This window comes from Aethalodelphis obliquidens, unplaced genomic scaffold, assembly GCF_003676395.1.
Source record: "Aethalodelphis obliquidens isolate GAN/ISIS:26980383/991018 unplaced genomic scaffold, ASM367639v1 scaffold53, whole genome shotgun sequence".
In the NCBI taxonomy this organism is placed as follows: Eukaryota; Metazoa; Chordata; class Mammalia; order Artiodactyla; family Delphinidae; genus Aethalodelphis; species Aethalodelphis obliquidens.
Window position 1 is genome coordinate 10,866,479 of NW_020837997.1, and position 26,111 is coordinate 10,892,589.

Consider the following 26,111-nt stretch of genomic DNA (forward strand, 5'->3'; position numbering starts at 1 on the left):
AGCCCGTCAGTCCCGGGTGCCCGCCCCCAAGCATAAAAGCCTGCCTTGGGCTGGCCCAGGACGGTTTTGGAGCTGGCCTTGAAGTAGTGGTCACCGTACCCTGGACGTCCCGTTGACCACGGTGAGAGGCGAGGGCCCCCGATTAAGTGGGGGCGGGGGCCACCGAGTCCTGGGGTGCCCCAGAGGAGGAAGGGCAGGAAGGGTCTTCCTGGGGGCTCTGCTTGTCTTCGCGGCCTGGGGAAAGGTCTCCAGCCTGGGCTGAGCACACCTCCCCCCCCAAAAAAATACAACTTCTGGAACAGGCTCAGACTTTCAGACTCTCTTCTCTCAATATCTAGGACTTTCGGGGTGGGGTGCGCGAAAGAGCCCCCTAGAAGTGGCAGTATCAAGCGGTGGGGGAGGGTTAAGTCTCCAGTCCCAACCACATCCTTTTGCTTTGCAAACGCACTTTGGAGGCAAGCCACAGCCCATTCCGCCCTCTCTGGGTCTTCAGAGCGGGCCCCCTCCCTCCCCGCACCAGGGGGCAGTCCCTCTGCCTAGCAAAGCCCTTTCCCTTCCGAATAGTTTTGCCGCCTGGGGACTCGGCCCCTCCCTTGATCTTCTGACCCACCCAGCTGACCCTGGCGAGGTCTTGGGGCAAATCCCGCCCCCTTTTCCTGGGTGGGTATGGCCAGTGGATTGCACAAAGTGGTGGTGGGAAGGCCTACCCCCTTATCTGAGTCCTTGGGACCTTTGTAAAACCAGAGCCTAGGCCTGGGGTCCGTCCCTGGGAACTTCGGAAGTTGGATCTTCACATTCCCTGGCTGCAGCTGGATGACTGCGTGACTCCAGCCAGTTTCAGCCAGTTCTTGCTCTCGCTGCTGGGGCCAGCTGCAGGCAGGTTGCTGACCCCAAGGACTTTAATGGGGGTGCTGACATCTGCAGTGGGTGTCCTTGGTTAAACCATTTCCAAAGGAGTTGATGGACAAAAGGGATGGGAGGGAGGACCTCTGAGCTGCCCAGGTGAGCTCAGGCTCCAGGGAAGGTAAGGGGAAGAACAGGGGTCAGGTGATGATCACTAGGGGTAGGTGTGCCTCCTTGCCCCATTTCCCAGTTGGGGGACCTTTGTACCAAGCAGAAGCTCAATCCTGGCTAGTTTCACCCATTTCTTTGTGGCAGGCAGAGGGGTATGAAATGGATCTGTTTATTGAGCACCTACTGTGTGCCAGGCACCAAGCTACGTTCCAGACTCTCCTCCAGTCTACAGGGACTCTGTGCTAGGAACGGTTATATCCTCATTTCATAGACGTGGCAAGTGAGGCTGCGAGAGGGGGTGCTGCCTTCCCAATCTCCCACAGCTAGGGAGTTGCAAAGCTGGGATTAGAACCCAGTTTGGACTGTAGAACTGGTGCTCTCAAAGCATCAGTTTGCTGGGTTCCACTTGGGGGATAGCAAAACACGGTGTCTGGAAGGAAATGCTCAAACTCAAGGTCAGGGGTTCACCACAGGCTTATCCCAGAATGATCTGGGGTGGGCTGGCTTCCATGGCAGTCCAGTGGTTGAGACTCTGTGCTTCCACTGCAGGGGGCATGAGTTCGATCCCTGGTCAGCTAAGATCCCACGTGCTGCGTGGTGCAGCCAAAAAAAAAAAAAAAAAAGGACCTGGAGAACCAGACTTAAGGCAGGTTTAGCCCCATTTTACAGATAAGAAGACTGAGGCTAGGGGCGAGGAAGCTCCTTGCCCAACATAGCACAGCATGGGTGGAGCTGGGACTCCTGAAATCTAATCTGACAATGCTCTAGGTGTCTCATCTCATTTGGCCAGGAAAATGGAGCATACCTGTGGCTGCCATCTTGCCTGCAAATGTGTGCATTAGATTCACCCAGGGGGCCTCCCTTGCCTTCCCCACATCCCTGAGACTGACTTGACTGTCTGCAGAGGGGCCAGGAATAGTCTCTCTTTTTTTATTTATTTAACTTAAAAAAAAAAAAAAACTTAACTTTTTTTTGAACAGGTAATGTTATCTACCTGGCTCAAAAGTCAGAGGCCTGCCCCAGCTACCCGATCTTCCTCCCTGAAAGGTGGCCACTGTAACAGTTTCCTGTGTCTCTTTAAAGATTCTGTCAAATACAAGCAAAAACTTTAGCCCCACTCACACCTTTTTGTCTCTTAATATCTTGGTCCCGGTCAATTACATGTAAGCTTCCACACCTAAGCCACTGCCCTGGGCTACCACTTTAGTCCCCTTCTGTTGGGCCACCAGATTGTTTCCAGTGTCTGTGGCCAACACAGGTACACACATCTCTGTCCACGTGGCAGTACCAGTGTGGGACTCTCCCCGCAGTGAGGTTTCTGGGTCAAAGGCAAGATGCCTCTTAAAACCCAGTAGTAATCGACAAATTGCCGTCTACAGGGGTTTTGCACCATAGTATTGATAGAGGTGAGCCCTTGGAGGGCTGCACACAGACCTTGCCCTTTAAGGTGTGGCCCCTGGGATCAGCTGCATGAGCAGCAGCTGGGAGCTTGTTAGACTTTTGCTCTGCTGAATCAGCACCTGTTTTGAACAGGCTCACTGGTATGTGTCAACAGTTGAGAGGCAGGGCTCTAGGAAATTGGGGGCGGGGGTGGTCAGAGGGCAGGTGTGAACCCGGACATCCCCCTGGAGGGAAGAGAGGAGCAGGCTGTACCCTGACTGGTCCTTCTGTTCACAGTGCCTGCTTCTGAGAAATGTCTACCAACGAGACAGAAGCCACTGCCGGCACCCAGGTGTCAGCGGAAGAACCGGTACAGCAGGTGAGGAATTTCTGAGATCTGTGGGATGAGGCTTCCCACCTGGTGGTGCCTTGGCAGGGAGCTGATGCCAGCACAGGGGGGGGTCAAGAGACACCCTTCTGAGTAGGTTGGGCAGAGCCATTATACAAGCCCCTAACAGGTGCCCCTCTAATAGGTGGAGGTGGGAGAGCTGGGGATTCCAAGGGCTCTTGGGAGAGCAGGGGTACAGCTCTGTTTGAAACTGCCTGGCTCCCCCCAGGCAGACCTTCCCTGTCTCTGCAGGTTCTCTTAGGGTCCTCCTTTTAGGAAGCCAGTTTCTATCTCACCTCTTTTCCCCAGTTTAAATAAAAGCCCATTTTAATAAACAGCTTTTTAAAAGTTAGGTATCATTCACATACCATAAAATTCACCCTTATGAAGAGAACTACTCAGTGATTTTTTTAGTAAACTGCCCAGTTTTGCAGCCATCACCACCACACCGGAACTTTTTCGTCTCCCCCCAAAGAGACCCCACACCCATTAGCAGTCGCTCCCCATTTTCTCTCCTCCTGGGAACCCCTGGGTTCTGTCTCTATTTGCCTATTTTGGACATTTCATAGAAATGAAAACATACACTACGAGACCCTTTTGTATCTGGCTTCTCTCACTGAGCGTCATCTTTTTGAGGTTCATCTGCCTTGTAATGTCTGTGGTGCTTTGTTCCTTTTTTATTTATTTTTATTTTAAAATGAATTTTTATTGGAGTATAGTTATTTTTACAATGTTATGTTAGTTTCAGGTGTACAGCAAAGTGATTCAGTTATACGTATACATAGATCCCCTCTTTTTTAGATTCTTTTCCCATTTAAGTCATTACAGAATATTCAGTAGAGTTCCCTGTGCTGTACATTAGGTTCTTATTAATTATCGCGTTCCTTTTTTAAACTTGTGGTAAAATACACATAACATAAAAATATACTATTTTAACTGTTTTGAAGTGTGTAGGTCAGTGGCAGTAAGTATATTCACAGTGTACAACCATCATCACTATCTAATTCCAGAACTTCTTCATTACCCCAAATCAAAACCCCATATCCATTAATAGTCACGCCCATTCCCCTCTCCCCCAGCCCCTGGCAACCACTAATCTGCTTCCTGCTGATGGGTTTACCTTTTCTGGACATCTCATGTAAGTAGAATAAGTGGAATCATTTTATAAAAGTAGAACCTTCTGTGTTAGGTACCACGTAAGTGGAATCATACCGTAGTTGTCCTTTTGTGTCTGGCTTAGTTCACTGAGTATAACGTCCTCAAGGTTCTTCCATGTTGTAGATCTTGTCAGGAGTGCCTTTTTTTAAATAAATTTGTTAATGTATTTATTTTTGGCTGTGTTGGGCCTTCGTTGCTGCCCACGGGCTTTCTCTAGTTGCGGCAAGCAGGGGCTACTCATCGTTGCAGTGCGCGGGCTTCTCATTGCGGTGGCTTCTCTTGTTGCAGAGCACAGGCTCTAGGCGCGCAGGCTTCAGTAGTTGTGGCACACGGGCTCTAGAGCACAAGCTCAGTAGTTGTGGCACACGGGCTTAGTTGCTCCGCAGAATGTGGGATCTTCCCGGACCAGTACTCAAACCTGTGTCCCCTCCATTGGCAGGCGGATTCTTAACCACTGTGCCACCAGGGAAGTCCCTACTTTTAGTTTTTTGAGGAATCACCATAATGTTGTCCATAATGGCCGCACCATTTTGCATTCCCACCAACATCATACAAAGGTTCCAATTCCTCCACATCTTCACCATTACTTTTTAATTTCTGTTCATTTGATAGTAGCCATCCCAGCAAGTGCGGGCTGTGAGGTTGTAGCTCATTGTAGTTTTGACTTGCATTTCCCTAATGATCTGTGATGTGGAGAATCTTTTCTTGTACCTGTTAGCCATTTGGAGACTATGTATTTTTAAAAACATGCTTTAGACCACATTTTCTTTTTCCATTCACCAACTGATGGACATTTGGGTTGTTTCCACTTCTTGGCCATTGTGAGTAAGGCAGCTACAGACATTCGTGTACAAGTCTTATGTGGACGTGTGTTTTCCTATCTCTAGGGTAGAATCTTAGGAGCAGAATTGCTGGATTGTGTGGTAAGTTTGTCATTCATTTCTGAAGAGACCTCCTGGGCAAACACTGGAGGAGGACTGCCTGAGTCCAAGGTCCAGCTTTGCCACTGGCTTGTTTTGTGATCTTGGGTGGGGGGTGACTTCCTTAGCCTCTCCATGCCTTAGTTTACCCTTCCATAATGTTGGAATAATATTCCCAGTCTCCTGGGACTGGCGATTAAGAGAGCTAAAACAAATTCTACAAATAGCCCCTGTGAGAGTTAAGTCTTCTGCCTGCGTCTTCACACGGGTCATCTTTGCAACTCCTTCAGGACAGAAATGACTTCCCATTTTATGGATTGGAAACTGAGGCTCAGAAGGCCTGTCCTGAGTACTCAGTTCTGCTCTTGTAGGGTAAGAGTGGCCATATTCAATATGTAAATGAATGGGTGTGGCCATGTGCCAATAAAACTTTATTTACAAAACCAGGTAGCATAGGATATTTTTCAGCCATGTAACAGAATGAAGTACTGACACACAATGCAATGTGGATAAACCTTGAAGATATGGTCAGTGAGAGAAGCCAGACACAAATGGACAAATCTTGTGTGATCCCACTCACAGGAGGTCCCTAGAGGATTCAAATCCATAGAGACAGGAAGTAGATGGTTGGGGGCCAGGGGCTGGGGGAGGGGCTTGGGAGTCAGTGTTTCATGGGGACAGAGTTTCAGTTTGGGAAGATGAGGAAGTTCGGGAGACAGATGGTGGGGATGGTTGCACAACAGTGTGAATGTACTTAATACCACTGAGATGTGCGCTTAAAAATGATTTGAATGGTAAATTTTAAGTTATGTGTACTTTGCCACACTTTTTTTTTTTTTTTTTTTTTTTTTGCGATACGTGGGCCTCTCACAGCTGTGGCCTCTCCCGTTGGGGAGCACAGGCTCCGGACGCGCAGGCTCAGCGGCCATGGCTCACGGGCCCACCCGCTCCGTGGCATGTGGGATCTTCCCGGACTGGGGCACAAACCTGTGTCCCCTGCATTGGCAGGCAGACTCTCAACCACTGTGCCACCAGGGAAGCCCTGCCACACTTTTTTTAAAAAAGGAATGAAGCACTGAGACACGCTACTACGTGGTGAACCTTGAAAATGTTACTCGGTGAAAGAGGCCATACACAAAAGGCCACATGTGTGATTCCATTGGTGTGAAATGTCCAGAACAGGCAAATCCAGAGACAGAAAGTGGATTCATGGTTAGCAGGGGCTGGGAGGCAGGGGCGTGACAGCCAGTGGGGACAGGGTTTCATTTTGGAGTGATGAAAAAGTTCTAGAATTAGACAGTGAATGTTGCACAGCCTTGTGAATACACTAAAAACTTCTGACTTGTGCATTTCAAAATGGTGAAATTTTATGACGTGTGAACTAGATTTCAATAGTGCTGCTAGGAAAAAAAAAAAACAGGCAAGAAGAAAAAAATCAGGCGGTGGACGGGACTTCGCCCCCAGGGGTCCGTAGTTTCCTGGCTTCAGTTGTAGCCCCTGAGCTCCAGGACAATGGGGTTCTTGTGTCATGTCACTGCCTGGCGCACGGTGGGTGGCAAGGTCATGTTTAAACAAGTGGGCTGTGGGGACCAAGATACAGGAAGTGCCCGGCGGAACCCCAGAGTTCCTGACTTGTGCAACCGCGTGGGTGCGAGGGAGGGGAGGCGAGCTATTTCCCTGGCCTGAGCTGCCCTGCCCGTAGCCCAGCGTGGTGGACCGCGTGGCCGGCATGCCGCTCATCAGCTCCACCTGCCACATGGTGTCCGCCACCTACATGTCCACCAAGGAGAGCCACCCCCACGTCAAGACTGTGTGCGACGCGGCCGAGAAGGGCGTGAAGACCCTCACAGCGGTCGCCGTCAGCGGGGCGCAGCCCATCCTGTCCAAACTGGAGCCTCAGCGTGAGTGAAGCCTGGGAGAGCCTGGACCCGCCCCTCCTGGCTATTTCCCAGGCCCGGGTAGGGGGGAGGAGGAGGCGGGGCGGTGGTCTGAGGACCTTCCCACCCTGGAGGGATGCGCATGCGCGGTAACATCAGCTGTCTGTCTCCCCGCCCCCCGCTGCTCCGCAGTCACATCGGCCAGTGAATACGCCCACAGGGGGCTGGACAAACTGGAGGAGAATCTGCCCATCTTGCAGCAGCCACCGGAGAAGGTGACCGCCAGTGGGGGGAGGTGAGGGGGGGTGGGATGCTCAGCTGAGACGGGGGCCTGCCTAGGTATCCAGTCTGTGGTCCCACCTTAACCAGAGCAGATGAGTGGGACAGCTTCCTCCCTGACCCCTTCTCTGTCTGTCCCCAGACCCCCACCAGGCAGCTGCAGGAGCATTCTGAACACCAGCCAGATGGGCCCTAAACCCCCTCGTGTCTCCCAGCTGGTGCAGAGCAAAAGCCAAAGCCTTACTCATGGCCCTGCCAGATCTGGCCCCGCTGCCTCTCTGCCCTCCCTGCCCACCCCACTTGCTCCATTCCATCTGCGCTGGCCTCCATCCTCCTGTTCAGTCACATCAGCGCCCATAGGTACCAGACACGGTGATGGAAACAGAGTCCTTGCCCTCATGGAACTTTCATACCAGGGAAGCAGGGAAAGCAAATACAGTGAACACACCCATCTCAGTGCTACCCCAGGATCTTTGCACCTGCTGTTCTTTCTTCATGGACCAGGATTCTGGGACTCTGTTCTAATCTCACCTCTTCAGAGGCCTTCCCTTCCCTCTTAAAGAAGGTCTTCCAGTTCAGCTCTGCCCAGTAGAACTTTTTCTGTACACCTTCTTTCTGTGCACCATCCAATATGGAAACCAACAACCATATGTGGCTTCTGGGCCCTTAGAATGTGGCGAGTGTGACTGAGGAACTCGAATACTAATTTTAATTATTTTAATTATTTTTTTTAACATTGAGATTATTCTCTTTTTTTATTTTTATTTATTTATTTTTTTGCGGTCCGTGGGCCTCTCACTGTTGCGACCTCCCCCATTGCAGAGCACAGGCTCTGGATGCGCAGGCTCAGCGGCCATGGCTCACGGGCCCAGCCGCTCCACGGTATGTGGGATCTTCCCGGACCGGGGCACGAACCCGTGTCCCCTGCATCGGCAGGCGGACTCTCAACCACTGTGCCACCAGGGAAGCCCTAAAATTTATTTTTATTTATTCTTTTAAATTTAGTTGCACCGGGTCTTAGTTGTAGCAGGTGGGCTCCTTAGTTGTGGCTTGAGGGCTCCTTAGTTGTGGCATGCAAACTCTTAGTTGTGGCATGCATGTGGGATCTAGTTCCCTGACCAGGGATCAAACCCAGGCCCCCCAAATTGGGAGTGCGGAGTCTTAACCCCTGTGCCACCAGGGAAGTCCCTAATTTTAATTATTTAAAAATTTTAAATAGCTAATTTTAATTATTTTAAATTGAAATAGCCACCTGTGGCTTATGGCTCCTGTATTAGCATCATTCACATTACATCAGCTTGTTTGTTTGTTTGTTTTTAATGTTTATTGGAATATAGTTGCTCTACAATGTTGTGTTACTTTCTGCTGTACAGCAGAGTGAATCAGTTAAACGTATATCCCCACTTTTTTAGATTTCCTTCCTATTTAGGTCACCACAAAGCACTGAGTTAGAGTTCCCTGTGCTGTACAGTAGATCCTCATTAGTTATCTATCTTATACATAGTAGTGTATATATGTCAATCCCAGTCTCCCAATTCATCCCGCCGACCCCCCTCCAGCTTTTTGGTTTAACAGCTTTCACTGAGATGTAATTCATGTACCATACATCTCGCCCATTTAAAATGTACAACCCAGTGGTTGTAGTACATTCGGATTGTGCAGCCACCATCATCCCTTTTAGAACAATTTCATCACCCCAGAAACAAATCCCACATCCCTTAGCTCCTTCCCCTCCCCCAGCCCCTGGCCCCCACCATCTACTTTCTGTCTCTGTGGGTTTGACTCCTCTAGGGACCTCCTGTGAGTGGAATCAGGCAGTATTTGTGCTTTTGTGTCTGGATTATTTCACTAAGGATCACGTCCTCAGGGTTCATGCATGTTGTAGCAGGTGTCAGAATTTCTGGGTGGACCACATTTTGTTTCTCCATACTTCCGTCAGTGAACTCTTGGGTTGTTTTCACCTTTGGGCTGTTATATACCCATGCTCATTGCAGCAGCATTCACAAGTTGCGTTAACTTTTTTTTTTGGCTGTGCCACGCAGCTTGCGAGATCTTAGTTCCCGGACCAGGGATCGAACCCCGGCCCCCTGCAGTGGAAACGCGGAGTCCTAACCACTGGACCACCAGTGAATTCCGTGCATTAATTTTTTGTTTTTGCGGTACGTGGGCCTCTCACTGTTGTGGCCTCTCCCGTTGCGGAGCACAGGCTCCGGACGCGCAGGCTCAGCGGCCATGGCTCACGGGCCTAGCCGCTCTGCGGCATGTGGGATCTTCCCGGACCGGGGCACGAACCCGTGTCCCCTGCATCGGCAGGCGGACTCTCAACCACCGCGCCACCAGGGAAGCCCCACGCATTAACTTTTAAAAAACGTTTCAGATAGTGTGTTACATAACTGCTTATTTGTCTCCCCAGCTGGGATGCGGGCACAGACTGTCTGCTTTGTTGCTGTGCCAAGTGCCCATCATACAGCCTGGCACGTAGGAGATGCTTATTAAACACCCACGTACTTCATCGCCCCTTTTTCCTGGTGGGACGGAAGTGCCGCACTAAGGCAAACCTGTTCACGTTGAGAATCTTCCCACCGGAAATAGGTCGGGGGCAGTGGGACACGCCAGCCACTCCTCCTGTTCCCTTAGGCTTTCTGCTGAGACCACCTACTTTGTCAGGCAGCTTATTCACCCGCTAGCTCTCAAGCGCCTCCTGTCTGCCAGGGACCACGATATGTCCCCCAAGGGCAGCCCCGTTACACAGAAACGGAGTGGGCTGGGGAGAATTGGAACAGAACCTGAACCCATGTCTTACCACAAAGGGTGTTAACAAGTTGGGCATGTGGAAGGTGAAAACGGCCACATCCAAAGAAGGATGGAGAATCATCGCCCAGGAGCCACCTCCTTAGGGCTGAGTGCTTGCATTCTCCTCCTGTCCTGCCGGTGTCACCAGGCCAGCATTCCTTCTGTTTATAGACGGGATGAGCTCAGGGTGACATTGGACAAGGTTGTCCAACAGAGCGGCAGCTCTGAGCTCCTGACTTCCTGGGAGGCTCTCTTCTTTTTCTTTTTTTTTTTTTTTGGCCCTGCCTTGCATTTTGTAGGATCTAAGCTCCCCAACCAGGGACTGAACCCAGGCCCTTGGCAGTGAACGCCCCAGGTCCTAACCACTGGACCGCCAGGGAATTCCCATCGTGGGAGGCTCTCCTGATTCTGGGCCTTGTGAGGTTCCCCTTCAGAATGAGGTAGCTCTCCCTGGTCCTGTGGGACAACAGTGTTGTCAGAGCTGGGATTTGAACCCGGGCCAGCATGAGCTACGTGACAGCCCCACTGTGTGCTCAGTGAGCTGAGGGCTGGTGTTCAAATCTGACAACCGTGCCCTCTCCCCCCAAAAAGTGACTGATTCCCATGAATAGGAGGGTTTAGGTGTTAAGAGGGGCGCCAGCTTAGAAGGGTAGGATGGGAGGGGGCATGGTTTTTAACTTTCCAGAGTGCTCTGTGGGTAGAGATCTACTTAAAGACTTAGATTCAAGAACACCAGGCATGGATCAAGCAGTACCCTCTGTGTGCTGAAGCGGCTTCTCCAAGGATGCAATGCAAAGCTAGTCCAGAGGAGGGCAAATCTGGCCTTCTGCCTGTTTTTGTAAATAATGTTTTATTGGCACACGGCCGCAAACAGTGGCTTATGCATCGTCTGTGGCTGCTTTTGCCTGAACACCGGCAGGTTTGAGTCGTTGGGACAGAGACGCTCTGGCCTGCAAAGCTGAAAATATTTACCATCTGGCCTTTCCTGGAGAAAGTTGCTGACCCCTTTTAACCAGTCAGGGTTACAGGCAGGAGAATCAAAATACCAGGTTAAAATTCAGGCTCTGCTCCTTAGCAGCTGGACAGCCCTCAACACAAGCTGTTCAGCCTCTCTTGGCCTTGCTTTCTCTTCTGGGGAATGTGTACACTCCTGTGTCTGGGAGATTTGCTGAAGTGGGTTCATCACCTGAAGGCCGAGAACATACTAAGTGTTGGTTCTTTTTTTTTTTTTAATTAATTTTCATTGGAGTATAGTTGATTTACAATGTTGTGTTAGTTTCAGGGGTACAGCAAAGTGAATCAGTTATACATACATCCACTCTTTTTTAGGTTCTTTTCCCATATAGGCCATTACAGAGTATTGAGTAGAGTTCCCTGTACTATACAGTAGGTCCTTACTAGTTATCTGTTTTATGTATGGCAGTGTGTATACGTCAATCCCAATCACCCAATTTATTGCCCGCCACTGAGTGTTGGTTCTTAACGTCTTGATACGAGCTTCGGGGTCCACAAAATGCTCTGATGTTTTGGGCACGTCACCAGTTTACAATGGGGAGTTTAAGGTAGTCAACGTGTTAAATTGGCAGTTAATGGAGACAAAACGTTTGGTTATTTGGGCATGTGCATAAAATCCCTCCTGTTGCTTTATTTTTGTTTGTTTGTTTGCTTTTGGGTTTTTTTTTCTTTTTTGCGGTACGCGGGCCTCTCACTGTTGTGGCCTCTCCCGTTGCGGAGCACAGGCTCCGGACGCGCAGGCTCAGCGGCCATGGCTCACGGGCCCAGCCTCTCCACGACATGTGGTATCTTCCTGGACCGGGGCACGAACCCGTGTCCCCTGCATCGGCAGGTGGACTTCCAACCACTGCGCCACCAGGGAAGCCCCTGGGTTTTTTTTTTTTTTTTTTTGGGTTGCATTGGGTCTTCGTTGCTGCACGCGGGCTCTGTCTAGTTGTGGTGAGCGGGGGCCACTCTTCGTTGTGGTGTGCGGGCTTCTTATTGCGGTGGCTTCTCTCGTTGCGGAGCACGGGCTCTAGGCGTGCGGGCTTCAGTAGTTGTGGCTCGTGGGCTCTAGAGCGCAGGCCCAGCACTTGTGGCGCACACGGGCCTAGTTGTTCCACAGCATATGGGATCCTCCCAGACCAGGGCTCGAACCCGTGTCCCCTGCATTGGCAGGCAGATTCTTAACCACTGTGCCGCCAGGGAAGCCCTGCTTTTGCGGTTTTTTTGACCGCACCATGTGGCTTGTGGGATCTTAGTTCCCCAGCCAGGGATTGAACCTGCCTCCTCGGCAGTGAAACACGGAGTCCTAACCACTGGACCACCAGGGAATTCCCCTCCTGTTGCATTAGTGTAACTCTGAGCGTCTCACTCTAAAGCGGGGTCCCTCTCCCTCAGCACCACTGACACTGGGGCCAGTCATTCTCTGGGGGGGGCCATCCCAGGAGCTGTAGGGTGTTGAGCAGCATCCCTGGCCCCCACCTGCTCAATGCCAGGAGCCCCTCCCCCCCCGCAAGCAAGTCGTGAGGACCACAGATGTCCCCAGACACCGCCCAATGTTCCCTGGGGGCAGAAGCACCCTGGATGAGTAGTGCTGTCCTGAGGGACTTAACATACTGATTACCTGTTCAAACAGGATTGCAGTTCTTAGTACAGGATCGGAGTGGTCCCTTCTAGGGATGTCGCTAGTTTCCGGTGTCACACAGGTTCAGTGCTCGAGCCAAGCACTGTCTAACCCTGTGATCTAGCCGATTAGGGCTGCTGTAACAATTACCCCTAACAACAGACGTTCACGCTTGCACAGCTCTGGAGGGTGGAATTCCGAGACAAGGTGTCGGCAGGGCTGGTTTCTCCGGGGCTCCTCTCCTTGGCTGGTAGATGGCCATCTTTCCCCTGTGTCCTCACGTGGTCATCCCTCTGTGCGTGTCTGTGTCCTAATCTCTTTGTATAAGGACACCAGTCAGACTGGATTAGGATCCACTCTAATGGCCTCATTTTCCCTTAATTACTGTTTTAAAGGTCTCATCTCCAAATACAGTCACATTCTGAGGTCCTGGGGGTTAGCGCTTCAGCACTGTTCAGCCCATAACACCATGGGGAGAAGAGGTGGAGGCCCAGAGAGGTCGAGTGACTTGCTTGAGGCCACACAGCTAGGATATATCAAGCCAAGGACTCTAACCAGGCTGTCCGGCTCCAGAGCACATGACCTTAACTGCTTTCACCCTTCAGGGTCATCCTGGGGCTGGAACTCCTCCCTTCGGCCCAGGGTGCAGGGTGAGGGTACCCAGGTACAAAGGGAGGACGGAGATACTGATGCTGTCCTTTCTCGTAGGTCCTGGCAGACACCAAGGAGCTCGTGTCGTCCAAAGTGTCGGGAGCCCGAGAAGCTGTGTCCAACACCGTGTCCAGCGCCAGGGACACCATGGCCTCCCGGGTGACCGAGGCGGTGGAGGTGACCCGGGGTGCTGTGCAGAGTGGCGTGGACATGACCAAGTCCATGTTGACCAGTGGCGTCCACTCGGTCATGGGCTCCCGCGTGGGCCAGATGGTGCTGAGCGGGATGGACACGGTGCTGGGCAAATCGGAGGAGTGGGTGGACAACCACCTGCCCATGACGGACGCTGAGCTTGGTGAGTGCAGCCCACAGGGCTGGGACCCTTCCCCAGACCACCCGACGTGTGGTCCCTCTCAGCCACGAGGAGTCAGTCCATCACATGCTGTCATCTCATCCCTGCCCCCTCTTCCCGTCCATCTTAGCCCACCTGGACCAGCTCTGTTCCCTCTGCCCTGGTCTGTGGTGCCTGTCCTCCCTGAAGCAGCCTCCAGAGGGCGCCTGTGAGCACTCAGGTCAGGCCCCTCCAAGCCTCCCACCTCCCGTGGATAAAAGCCCAAATCCTCCTGGAAGCTCCCTTGTACTTACCTGCTTGCCCTCATTCATTCTACTCCAGGCACACTAGCCTTCTTGCCCATCCTGGACCGTGTTCCCACCCCAGGGCCTTTGCACTGGCTGTTTCTTCTACCAGGAACTCTGCCCTGACATCCAGATGTCTCGTTCTTTCTACCTCCAGCTCTGTGCTCAAATGCCACCTCCCAATAAGGCCTCTAAAATTGCACCGTCCCTCATGCATGTTGTGTCCTGAAACCTCCCCCCAGGCCCGGCTCTGATTTTTCTCTTCAGCACTGGTCGTCAGTTCCACAAAGCAGAAGCTGTGTCCTTTCTGAGTCTAGAACGGGGCCTGGCACTTAGCAGGTGCTGAAATCCCCAAATAAAATCACTCAAACTCTTCTCTATCATTCCCCCACCACACCCTAGGCATATATTTGTTTGTTCAAACGTTCCTTGAGCACTGGCTGTATGCCAAGCCCTGTCTAGGTCCTAGGGATACGTCAGTGAACAAAGTTCTGCCTTCATAGAACCTAAAGTCTAATGTGTTCAGAAATCAGATTTAAGGAGATGTTTCTGAGGAGGTGACTTTTCCCTGTCGTGCATGGAGGGAGGGAATGAGCTGTGCATTGTCAGGGAAGAGACACAGGGAACACAGACCCGGGTGCAGGGGCATACCTGGTGTGTTGGAGGGACAGCAAGGAGGCCCTTGTGTCTGGAGCAGTGAGCGAGGGGGAGAGAGGGAGGAGGGGAGGGCAGGGAGGGGATCGGGCAGGTCGTGCAGGGCCTTGTGGACCACGGGGAGGACTTGGGCTATTACCCCAGGGAGGTGGGACCCTGGAGGGCTGTAGGCGGGGGCGGCGGGGCCTGACTCGGCACTCACTCACGCCCTCTGGTGGCTGCTTTTGGGAGGATAGACTCTGGGTGAGGAGAGGGTGGGAGCCAGGGGAATCCGGGTTCAGGTGAGCTGTGATGGGGCTGGACCAGGTGGTGGTAGGAATAAGGAGAAATAGACAAACTGGGGATAAAAGTGTTGAGACAAAGCAGCCAGTCTTATTCATGATCTCATACCCATGGCTCTTGGGGTTGGCCTTGACCCCGCCTTCTAGAGACGGCCTTCCTTTGCATATGTACTGGGAACTTCCAGCCTGGCCAGCAGCTGCAGACTCCAGTGCCCACAGCAGCAAGGACCCACGAGGGCCACGTGTAACCAGACACCATGCTCCGTCCAAAGGGAGCAGCCTCTCGGCTCCGGCCAACTTTACCCAGAGCTGGTTTGTTTGAATGAGATGCCAAATATTTGGGATGACTGGAAAGAAATGACGACAGACTAGATCAGGGTTTCCCAACTGTCATTGGAGTCAGGTCATCCTCTGTGGGGGGCTGTCCTGGGCACTGTGGGGTGTGGAGCAGCCTCCCTGACCCCACCCACTCGATGCCAGGAGCACCCCCAATTGTGACAACCACAGATGTCCCCAGACATCGCCCAGTATACCCTGGGGGCAGGATCACCCCCAGGTGAGAACCAGTGCTTTGCCTGTTCTAGAACTTCATATAAAGGGAATCATGGGAATTCCCCGGCGGTCCAGTGGTTAGGACTCCACGCTTTCACTGCCGAGGGCGTGGGTGCGATCCCTGGTGGTCGGGGAATGCTACAAGCCACGCGGTGCAGCCAAAAAAAAAAAAAAAAAAAAAGGAATCGTGATTCCCTAATAGGTAGACGGCTCCTAATCATTATCTCTAATCTCTTTTCCCATTGGGATTGCAACGTGTCACTGTTCTAGCTGTTAGCTGGAAAACTTCCATGGACAAAGTTCTCTGTTGCAATCTTGATTACCCCAAGGTACGGTTTATAGAGGAAAAGCAGGGCAAGTAGTTAACGTTCCACCTTTTTATTTATTGTGGCATCACAGGCTGGTTCACCAGCACCCTCCAAGAGTGCGTAGTGAGTCTTTACATTATAGGTTTGAACACGAAGATTAACACAACGTATTGCGATCCGAGGTATTTATTTTATTGATGCTTCACTTGTCCTATTATTTTCGATTGCTTGGAGCCCTCCTTGAGCTGACTCTGAGACCCCATGATTCTCCCTGGGAATCCTCGGCAGAAAGTCATGGTCCCTTGCTCTCTGGAGAACCTCGATGTTCTAGGTGGGGTGAGGTTCCTGGTGGGGCAGGATGGGACAGTGTTCCCAGTGGGGCGACGTTCCAGGCAAAGGATCTTAAGCCCTGCGGTGTGTGGCTTGAGCATAGCGTGTCGCTTGTCCTTTGTGTTTTCAATACCTGACTCCAAACCTCTTGAAGGAAGGGACCTGGCTGATGTCTTCCGTCCTGTATCCCAAGTTCAGTGCCTGCTGGCTTCTTGTAGTGCTCAGACCAAGTCACACTTAGCTATGGGTCTTGGCCCCCAAAAGTAGGGGGAGAGGCAGGGTTTGCTGGGAGGCAGGTTGTGAAGCAAGCCTGGGAGCCACTTCAGAGAACAGGTCTGTCTGAGCAGCTTTGACTTTCCGCTTTCCTTTGTGTCTATCCACCAAGGGTGAAATCACTGTGCACAGTGGTGCTTGAGGTACTGGGGAGGTCTGTGAGTAAAGGTGCCATGTTAGAGCTAGGATATTACTCGTGGGCTCGGGGCGGGAGCACAGCCCTGCTCCCCCTCTCTCCCAGTTCTCCCCTTTGCCAAGGGCACCGCCCCCTCCAGGGGCCCTGCCAGCTTGCTCTGACATGCCTAGGCTCTGCCAGACATCCTTGGCCTAAATAACAAAGCTGCTTTCGCTCACAAGGGCAGAGCTCCTGGGTTCCCAGAGGGCCGTGGAGAAGTTCTGGCCATTAGGATGGGTTCAAAATGTTGCTGGTTTGGGTTTAGTCTTTGCAAACCTGCCTTTGGTGGGAGAATGGGGCAGAGTCTGTTTTTCCCAAGATTCCAGCTTTTATTTTCGCTGCCTCTAAATGTCCCAGGTGTTTGGGGGTTTTGTTCAGTTTTTAATTTATTTTTTAATCTTTTTGTAATTCATTTTTTTTAACTAAAATAATTTTTTAAATTGAAATTTAGTTGATTTACAATGTTGTGTTAGTTTCAGGTGTACAGCAAAGTGATTCAGTTATATCTATTCTTTTTTAGATTCTTTTCCATTATAGGGTGCTACAAGATATTGAATATAGTTCCCTGTGCTATACCGTAGGTCCTTGTTGGTTATCTATTTTGTTCAGTTTTTAAAATGTCATCATGAAATGACCCTTCTGTGACATCCTTGTCCCCCAGTCGACTATGTTAGACTACCTCCGGCCCACCGCCTGCTTTTGTAAATAAAGTTTTATTGGCACACAGCCACGCCCATTCATTTACATTTACTCTATGGCTGCTTTTGAATATCAATGGCAGAGTTGATTAATTGCACAGTAGAGCCTGCAAAGCTGAAAATATTGACTGAACTGGCCTCTTACAGAAAAAGTTTATTAATCCCTGGATAAGAGTATGTTCTTCCAAAATTTTTAATGTTTATAGTGTCAACGAAAATCAATAAACAGCCAATAATAAGAAGAGAAAAGAGTTTAATTTGAGCCAAACTGAGGACTATACCCCGGAAGCCTGCTTCCCAGATAACTCTGAGAAACTGCTCCTGAGAAGCAGAGTTTTCAGCAGTTTTTTATCTTGTCAGAACAAAAAACATTAAACAAGTCATTCTTCAAGGTTTCAAAAAAAGAAAGAAAAAAAGGAACAGACCAGCATGTACACGAGTCAGTATGGCCTTGGCACCTAGGAAGGAATCTTATCATCAAAGGAGGACCAGCATTTTGGTGTCCCAGGAAGGGAGGCATTTAATCTTGATTTTGAACATGGACATTCTTTACTTCTGGCCAATGTGCCCTTTTCTTTAATAATTGAAGCAGATGTACAATGTAGGTTTGATAGGCCACAAAAAGGCTATTTTAGGTAGCATCAAATTCAAGTTAACTCAGGTATAAGCCAGAATGACTTCCCTATCTATATCTTACTATGTGAAAATTTCTTTTTATCAATAGAAACAACCGAATTCCCCTGACTGAAGTCTTACCTCGATCGAGCAAGGGGTCGATGGCACCATGTGGGATTTTGTTGCGTGATTTTCCCCTTTCTTTCATTTCTGGAACAGTGCCCAATCCAAAGGAGAGGCATATTTAGGTGGCTAAAGTGGAGATCTCACTCATCAGACCAGCCCCACTGTTCCTGCCTGACCAGAGCACATTTCTTGCGTTATCTTGGTCATGTGTACTCCCTGTTCTGTTTATTTGCTGTTCTTTCAATCAACTTTGCCAGATTCTTTTAGAAAGGGAACTTTATCACTTACTATAAACAGATAAACCACAAATAGGTAATAAGAATAGCTAAACACTCGTTCATTTGCATGCCTTTCCGAAGGCAGTGAAATCTCGGAATCCTAACCCCTGGACTGCCAGGGAATTCCCCAGATTTCGGGAAACTGAGGCTTATTGGCCAAATCACTTCTGCATCCAGGGGGCCACAAACATTTTCTTGACAGGCCAGGTAATAAATAATTTTGGCTTTTTTGGGCCATACAGTCTCTGTCGCAACTATGCAATTCTGCCATTGTAGCACAAAAGCATAGACAGTAGGTAAATGAATGGTTGTGATTTTGTGTCAATAAAACTTTATTGATAAAGGCAGGTGGCATTCAGCCCAGGGGCTATAGTTTGCAGACCCTGCCATAGGGCCTTACAAAGCCAGTGATTTATTAGGACCAGATTTAAACTCAGATCGGGTTACTTACAAAGCTCGAACTTTTATCACTACTATAGTAAAGTCTAAAGGGAGCAAGATAAGATAGGATCAAATTATCAAGACAGGTGGATTTCCATCCTGTTGCCTTGTAACTTTATGAGTATTTTCTGGACTAGATAGTCCGGACTTTCCCTTAACGGCTGTGAAGATGGTTCTCCTATGGCTCAGACTTCTCCTCCCGTCAAGTACCGTGGTTAAGAACGTGGGGCCTGGCTTCAAATCCTGATTTGTGACGTCCCAGCTGTGTGCCCTTCGGCAAGTCGCTTAACCTCTCTGAGTCCCCGTTTCCCCGTCTGTAAAAATGGGATAACGGTGTCTCCCTCTTAGAACTGTTATGATTTAACAAGAATGCCCGCAAAGCACCTAGAACATTGTGAAAGATTGGCCACTATTAATATATGTTAGGCGCTAATACAGGCAGGATTGGCAAACTTTTTTCTGTAAAGGACCAGATAATGAATATTTTAATCTCTGCAGGCTAAGAAGCCACATATTCCAGAGGCCACCTCTGTTGTTTGAGAGCAGCCATAGGCAACATATAATAAACATAGACGGTTGTATTCATGGGTCGGGTTGTCCCGAGGGCCGTAGTTTTCAGACTCTCACGCCAGTCTCAGGCCTTTTTTTTTTTTTTTTTTTGCCATGCCTCACAGCATGTGGGATCTTAGTTCCCTGACCAGGGATCGAACCCGTGCCCCTTGCGTTGGAAGTGTGGAGTCTTAACCACTGGACTGCCAGGGAAGTCCGTAGTATAAGGCCTCTTAATCCTGGGATATTCAGTCCCTATCATACCCATTTCGCAGATGGGGAAAACCAAGGCAGGGAAATCCTTTTACACTTGCAGACCCGGGGCACAAACTCGGCCTTCACAGTGCTTCTTCTGCCTTCCCCCCGCAGCCCGCCTCGCCACGTCCCTGGAGGGCTTCGACATCGCCTCAGTGGCCCAGCAGCGGCAGGAACAGAGCTACTTTGTGCGTCTGGGCTCCCTGTCAGAGAGGCTGCGCCAGCGTGCCTACGAACACTCTCTGGGAAAACTGCAGAACACCAGGCAGAGGGCCCAGGAGGCCCTGCTACAGCTCTCACAGACGCTCAGCCTGGTGAGGCCCACGGTGACGGGGGCGCTGGCCAGCAGCGTGTGTGCCAACAAACCCCTCCGCAGCCTAGTGGCTTATTCCTCCCCACACATCCGCCTGGGCTCACTCACGGGGCCGCGGCCCTGGATGAGTTTGCTGGGGCTGCTGTAACAAAGTCCCACACACTGGCCAGCTTAAACACAGACGTTTGTTGCCTCACAGTTCTAGAGGCTGGGAGTCCAAGATCAAGGTGTTGGCACAATGGTTCCTTTTGAGCCCTCTCTCCTTGGTGTGTGGACGACTGTCTTCTCTCTGTGTTCTCACCTGGTCATCCCTCCATGCATGTCTATGTCCTAATATCCCCTTTTTATAAGGACACCAGTCATATAGGATTAGGGCCCACCCTAAGGACCTCATTTTAACTTAATCACCTCTTTAAAGACCCATCTCCAAATACAGTCACATCCTGAGGTCCTGGGGGCCAGGGCTCCAACCTGTGAATTTGGAGGGGACACAGTTCAGCGCGTGACAGGTTGGCTGGAGGCTGGGTCTCTCGGTCTGGTCTCCTCCTCCATTAGGGTACCTCAGGCTCTCCCCTGGCTGTGGCCTTAGGGATCCAGGTACAGCGGGAGCACGTGAGCACTTTTTTTTTTTAATTTGTTTTTGGCTGTGTTGGGTCTTTGCGGCACGCGGGATCTTTCGTTGCGGTGCGTGGGCTTCTCTCTAGTTGTGGCACTCGGGATGAGCACTTTTTTTGTTTGTTTAAAGTCGGTTTTATTTGAGGTATAACTTACATTTTACATACAACAAACATCACCCCTTTTAAAGTTTACAGTTTGAGGAATTTTACAAATATAAACAGACATGTAACCACCACTGCAGTCAAGATGTGGAACATGTTCATCACCCCAAAAAGTTCCCTCCTGCTTCTTTGCAGTCAAATCCTGCCCCCTGAAGTTTTTAATTTTTCTGTTCTCTAAAGAGGGAAATTTCTAATTTCTTTCCCTGTTTGCTTAGCTTCTACTCAGTATTATCTCCTGTCTCTTTTTAAAAAAATTTTAATTGTGGTAAAACACACATTTTAACCAATTTTTAACCGATTTTAAGTGTATAGTTCAGTGGCATTCAGTACCTTCACATTGTTGTGCAACAGTCCCCACCATCATCTCCAGAACTTTCTCATCCTCCCAAACTGAAACTCTGTCCCCATGAAACACTCACTCCTCAGCCCCTCCCCCAGCCCGTGGCCCCCACCATCTACTTCCTGTCTCTATGGATGTGACTCCTCTAGGGACCTCCTGTGAGTGGGATCAGACAGTATTTGTCCTTCTGTGTCTGGCTTCTCTCACTGAGCATCATGTCCTCAGGTCCATCCATGTTGTAGTGAGTGTCAGAATCTCGTTCCTTTTTAAGACTGAGTAAAATATTCCATTGCAAGTGCTTTTTAAGCCCCTGCTTGCGCTCCATCTGCTTGTGTCCCATTGGTCAAAGCCCGTCACGTGGCCAGGCCCACTTGCAGGGCGGGGTGGTGGTGGTGGTCGTGGTGGGGGGCGAGAAACAGGCAAGATGGGAGGAGCTGCAGAGAATCTGTGGCCACTTTCTTTGCAAGTACCACACGGGGCACAAGCATGTTGGTGACCCTGAAACCCACAGCCTGTGGAAACATTCTGAGAAAAGCAGTATGCCTCCCCCTTCTCTCCCCATCCCAGATGAAAGGACCACCCCCGCTCCCTCTGCAATCCCACATCTAGGATTCCTGTGGATTCCCATGCGCTCTGCTGGTTTTGGTCAAGGGCCAAGGCAGCCACCCTCTCTCTCTCTGCTCCAGATGGAAACCGTCAAGCAGGGTGTCGACCAGAAGCTAGTGGAGGGTCAGGAGAAACTACACCAGATGTGGCTCAGCTGGAACCAGAAGCAGCTCCAGGGCCCAGAGGAGGATGCAGCCAAGCCAGAGGTACCCACCGTGGGGGAGCATGGGATACCTGGGGCCCTGACTTCCCTCTCCCCACCTCTGCTTGATGGACCTACCTGCTCGGAACGCTTTCCCCAGCCTCGCCTCCCATTAACTGCCTTCGGGACCTGATGACACCTCCTCCAGGAAGCCTGCCTGGATTTCCACTCTTGGGTATAGGCGTTGCTTCTGAACCATGGGACGCCTGATAGTGATGGGTCTCAACCTGCTGAATTCTAAGCCATGTCCCATTTACTTGAGTCCTGACTCCTTCCCTGCCCCATCCCAGTGTCCCGTCACATTCTTCAAATTCACCTGCCGGGTTCTGAGTGTCAGCTTCTCACTAACGTGCTCTGGCCCCTCCAATCTATCCCAGGCATTGGCCTCTTGAACAAGCCCTGACTTTTGCCACCTGTGCTGTCACTCATCTAAGCTTTCACTGAATCAGTGCCTTAGACAATTCTCATGCCTCATTCTGAACGATAGTCCCTCTCTCTTAGGGACTCATAATATCCTAGCACAATAGCTTCTCAGCTTTACCTCTCTGGGCCTCGATTTCCCCATCTGTGAATGGGATATAGGACCGTCTGCCAGGTTGTTAAGGTGAAATGAACACGCATGTTCACAGCAGCATGAGTCACGTCAGCCAAAAAAGTGGAAACGGCCCAAATGTCCATCAACAGATGATGGACAAACAAATGTGTCCCTCCACACATGGGAACATCACTCAGCCACGAAAAGGAGAGAAACCCTGACACTCACTACAGCGTGGTTGCAGCCTGAGAACACGATGCTCAGTGAGAGAAGCCAGACACAGAAGGACACACAGTGTGTGATTCCATTGATGGGAAACGTCCAGGACAGGCAAATACATAGACACAGAACAAGTGGGTTAGTGGTTGTTGGGAGCTGGGAGAGGGGGAAATGGAGAGGGAGTTTCTTTTGGGGTGATGGAATGTTCTGGAATTAGAGGTGCTGGTTGCAGAACCTGGTCAACGTACTAAAAACATGTACACTTAAAAGGGTGAATTTTCTGGTATGTGAGTTATTTTATACACACACACACATTGACATGTAAGGCACATAGTAAGTGCTAAAAAATAATATTTATAAGGTATGGTGAATATCTCTGTAAATGCAAAACTGTTCAGCATTCAGACCCCAACTGCGGAAAACCGTCTCCCTTCCCCCCTCAACTGCTGAACGCAGCAGCCAGAAAATAGATATTGATTCTGTCGGCACCTCCCTGCCAGGTCCAAAGCCAGAGTCCTCAGGTGAGCAGGCTCAGGGCAAAGTCTCGCCTCCCAGCCTGCTTTGATCTCCTCCCCGGCCCCGGGGAATTTTCAAGGACCCGATCTCAACTGCAGTCTCCCGCACTGTTTACAACTTCTGCCTAGAAAGTTCTTCCACACCTTCTCATTTTTTTAAACTTGAAAAAACCCAACAATTTGGGCTTCCTGGTGGCGCAGTGGTTGAGAGTCCGCCTGCTGATGCAGGGGACACGGGTTCGTGCCCCGGTCCGGGAAGATCCCACATGCCACGGAGCGGCTGGGCCCGTGAGCCATGGCCGCTGATCCTGCACGTCTGGAGCCTGTGCTCCGCGACGGTGAGAGGCCCGCGTACCGCAAAAAAAAACAACAAAAACAATTTTATGGAGATATAAAAGTCAGAATCTTGTACTTTAAAAAAGTTTTGAGGTATAATTCACATACTGTACAATTGACCCATGTAAATTATACAATTCGTGGATTGTGTGACTATCACTGTAATTCAGAGCGTCCCCATCACCCCCAAAGGAGATCTTCTCCCCAATAGCAGTCAGGCCGCGTTTCCACACCCTCCTCCATTCCTGGCAACCACAAATGTACTTTGTCTCTGTGGACATTTCAGGTAAACAGAATCACACCCTGTGTGTCCTGTGTCTGGCTTCTCTCACTGAGCATCGTGTTGTCAGGGTCCATCCACGTTGTAGTGAGTGTCAGTGCTTCACACCTTTTTATGGCTGAGAGATGTGCCTGTGTGTGGATGGACCACCTTTTGTGTCTCCGTTTGCCAGTTGATGGGCATTTGGGTTGTCTCCACTTTCCGCTACTGTGAATAACACCCCTTTAAGCCTTTGTGTACAAGTCTTTGCATGGACGTGTATTTTCATTTCTCTTGGGTGGATGCCTAGTGGAATTGCTGGGTCATATGGTAACTCTACAGTTTACCATTTTGAGGAACTGCTAGACCATCTGCCAAAGTGACTGCACCACAAGATACGAGGGTTCCAGTTTCTCCCCAGCATGGGGGTGAGGGGGTATCTGCCTGTGGGTTTGAGTTGCACTTCCCTGATGATTAACGACGTTGAACATCTTTTCACGTGCTTCTTGGCCATCTGCGTATTGCTTTGGAAAAATGTCTATACCTGTTTTTTTTTTTCTATACCTGTTTTTCAATTTGATCAGTGATTATCTCACACAGTTTGAAACTCAAAGAGCCCGTATTCTTTTTTTTTTTTTTTTTGCGGTACACGGGCCTCTCACTGTTGTGGCCTCTCCCGTTGCGGAGCACAGGCTCCAGACGCGCAGGCCCAGTGGCCATGGGTCACGGGCCCAGCCGCTCCGCAGCATGTGGAATCTTCCCGGACCGGGGCACGAACCCGTGTCCCCTGCATCGGCAGGCGGACTCTCAACCACTGCGCCACCAGGGAAGCCCCAAAGAGCCCATATTCTGAACCACCTGTGCTCGACATCCTCTCCTGGGGAAAGGTTTTCCCCAAGGTGGGCAGTAGAACCCCCATTTTCTCTTTCCCGGGCTTTGGGTCCAGTTACCCCCCAACTCAGAGGGCCCTGATGGTCCCCCTCCACCCCTTCTCAGCAGGTTGAGTCCCAGACGCTCACCATGTTCCGTGACGTCGCCCAGCAGCTGCAGACCACCTGCGCCTCGCTGGGCTCCAGCCTCCAGGGGCTGCCAGCCCACGTCAAGGATCAGGCGCTGCAGGCTCGCCGCCAGGTGGAGGACCTCCAAGCCACCTTCTCCGGCATCCACTCCTTCAAGGACCTGTCCAGCAGCATCCTGACACAGAGCCGCGGGCAGGTGGCCAGGGCCCGAGAGGCCCTCGACCACGTGGTGGAGTATGTGGCCCAGAACACGCCCATCACGTGGCTGGTGGGACCCTTCGCCCCCGGAATCACCGAGAAGGCCCCAGAAGAGAAGAAATAGGAGAAGCAGGAGGGAGGCTTCTAGGGCCCGGGACCCCTCACTGGGAACACACGTCTCTAACCCTTCCAGCTCACCTCTGCTGCCACCTTGGGAAACTGAGGTCCTCAGAACCAACCAGTCCCTCACCCTGTCTGAGCTTGGAGGAAGCATGTCCTGAGCATCACAGCGATCATTAGGACGAGATTTCCAGAAAAAAAAATTTTTTTTTTCTAGAAGGTTCCAAAACTTTTTTTTTTCTTCCTCCAAAACCAGGAATATAGTTCTTACATCCACTCCTTTTTCTACGTCAAGGCTCCTGGATATCAGCCTTGAGCTAAGGGACTTGGACTTCTGTGAAGTGGGCCTCCTGGGGATGGGGTAGGGGCAGAGCAGCTGATACTCATTCTAGAGCTGAAGGGGGTGAGGCCTGCCTGGTGGGGCTTCAGTGTTGCCTTAATAAATTTTACCTGCAGCTAAGTCCAGGTTTGTGTGTGTGTGTGTGTGTGTGTGTGTGTGTGTGTTTATTTTTCAGCAGCTAAACAACTCTGGAGTCTCTGTGTGACCTTCTCAGCCCCTTCTCTGCTTTGCTCCCAAGGGCGTGAACGGGACAGGGCCGGACCTGAAGGTCTGTACCCAGTGCCTCGGACAAGGCCTGTCTGGGTTGTCAGAGATGCACTCACCACGCTTCCTCGGCTTGGAGAGAACCAGGTTGTGGGGGTCTTTCACCTCCCCCCGCCCACGTGCCAGAGTTTTACCCCCGTGTCGTGTTCTGTTCAGCCAGCAGAAGCGAGAAGCCTGCTGCTTTTCCTGTCCTGGGCCTCCCCGGCCATGTTGGGGAACCGTGTGGCAGGCCGACCCCCAAAGATGTCCACAACCTGATCCCTGGGCCCTGTGACTACATTCCCTCACGTGGCAAAGGAGATTTTGCAGATGGGCTTCAGTTAAGGATCTGGAGACAGGGAGATGGTCCTGGATTATCCAGGTGGACCCTAAACATCATCACAAGGGTCCTTTTAAGAGGGAGGCTGGGGGACTTCCCGGGCGGTCCAGTGGTTAAGATGCCGTGCTGGCAATGCAGGGGGCGCAAGTTCGATCCCTGGTCGGGAACTAAGATCCCACATGCAAACCGCAACTAAGAGTTCGCATGCCACAACTAAGAAGTCCGCGTGCTGTGACTAATACCTGGTGCAGCCAAAAATAAATACGTAATAAATTAATTTTTTAGAAAAAGATGAACGAGTCTGGGGTTATAAAGTACAGCTTGGTGACTGCAGTTAACAGTCTTGCATTGTGTATTTGCTAATTTTTTTTAAAAAAATAAATTATTTATTTTTGGCCATGTTGGGTCTTTGTTGATGAGCGTGGGCTTTCTCTAGTTGCGGCGAACGGGGGCTACTCTTCCTTGCGGTGCTCGGGCTTCTCATTGCGGAGCATGG

General features: G+C 50.7%; 1 protein-coding gene across 3 annotated transcripts; it reads left to right on the plus strand.

The window, feature by feature from the left end:
• The first annotated feature begins 39 nt into the window (after nucleotides 1-39).
• PLIN3 (perilipin 3) lies at nucleotides 40-25,024 on the plus strand. 3 transcript variants are annotated; one of them, XM_027085399.1, is made up of 8 exons: nucleotides 40-121; nucleotides 2,692-2,773; nucleotides 6,563-6,761; nucleotides 6,930-7,012; nucleotides 13,138-13,435; nucleotides 19,366-19,565; nucleotides 21,370-21,495; nucleotides 24,352-25,024. In XM_027085399.1, the coding sequence occupies exons 2-8, from the start codon at nucleotides 2,708-2,710 to the stop codon at nucleotides 24,694-24,696; spliced, it is 1,317 nt and encodes a 438-aa protein (XP_026941200.1). In that variant the 5' UTR covers nucleotides 40-121; nucleotides 2,692-2,707; the 3' UTR covers nucleotides 24,697-25,024. The 3 variants fall into 3 exon arrangements, with proteins under 3 accessions (XP_026941200.1, XP_026941202.1, XP_026941201.1); XM_027085401.1 differs by having other exon boundaries at nucleotides 24,355-25,024; XM_027085400.1 differs by lacking the exon at nucleotides 40-121 and adding an exon at nucleotides 2,231-2,555.
• The last annotated feature ends 1,087 nt before the right edge of the window (nucleotides 25,025-26,111 follow it).

Coding starts and splice junctions, on each gene's coding strand:
- PLIN3 (XM_027085399.1), top strand. CDS start 2,708: ATGTCTACCAACGAGACAGAAGCCACTGCCGGCACCCAGGTGTCAGCG. Junction 7,013..13,137: donor TGCAGCAGCCACCGGAGAAG/GTGACCGCCAGT, acceptor CCTTTCTCGTAG/GTCCTGGCAGACACCAAGGA. Junction 19,566..21,369: donor TCTCACAGACGCTCAGCCTG/GTGAGGCCCACG, acceptor TCTCTGCTCCAG/ATGGAAACCGTCAAGCAGGG.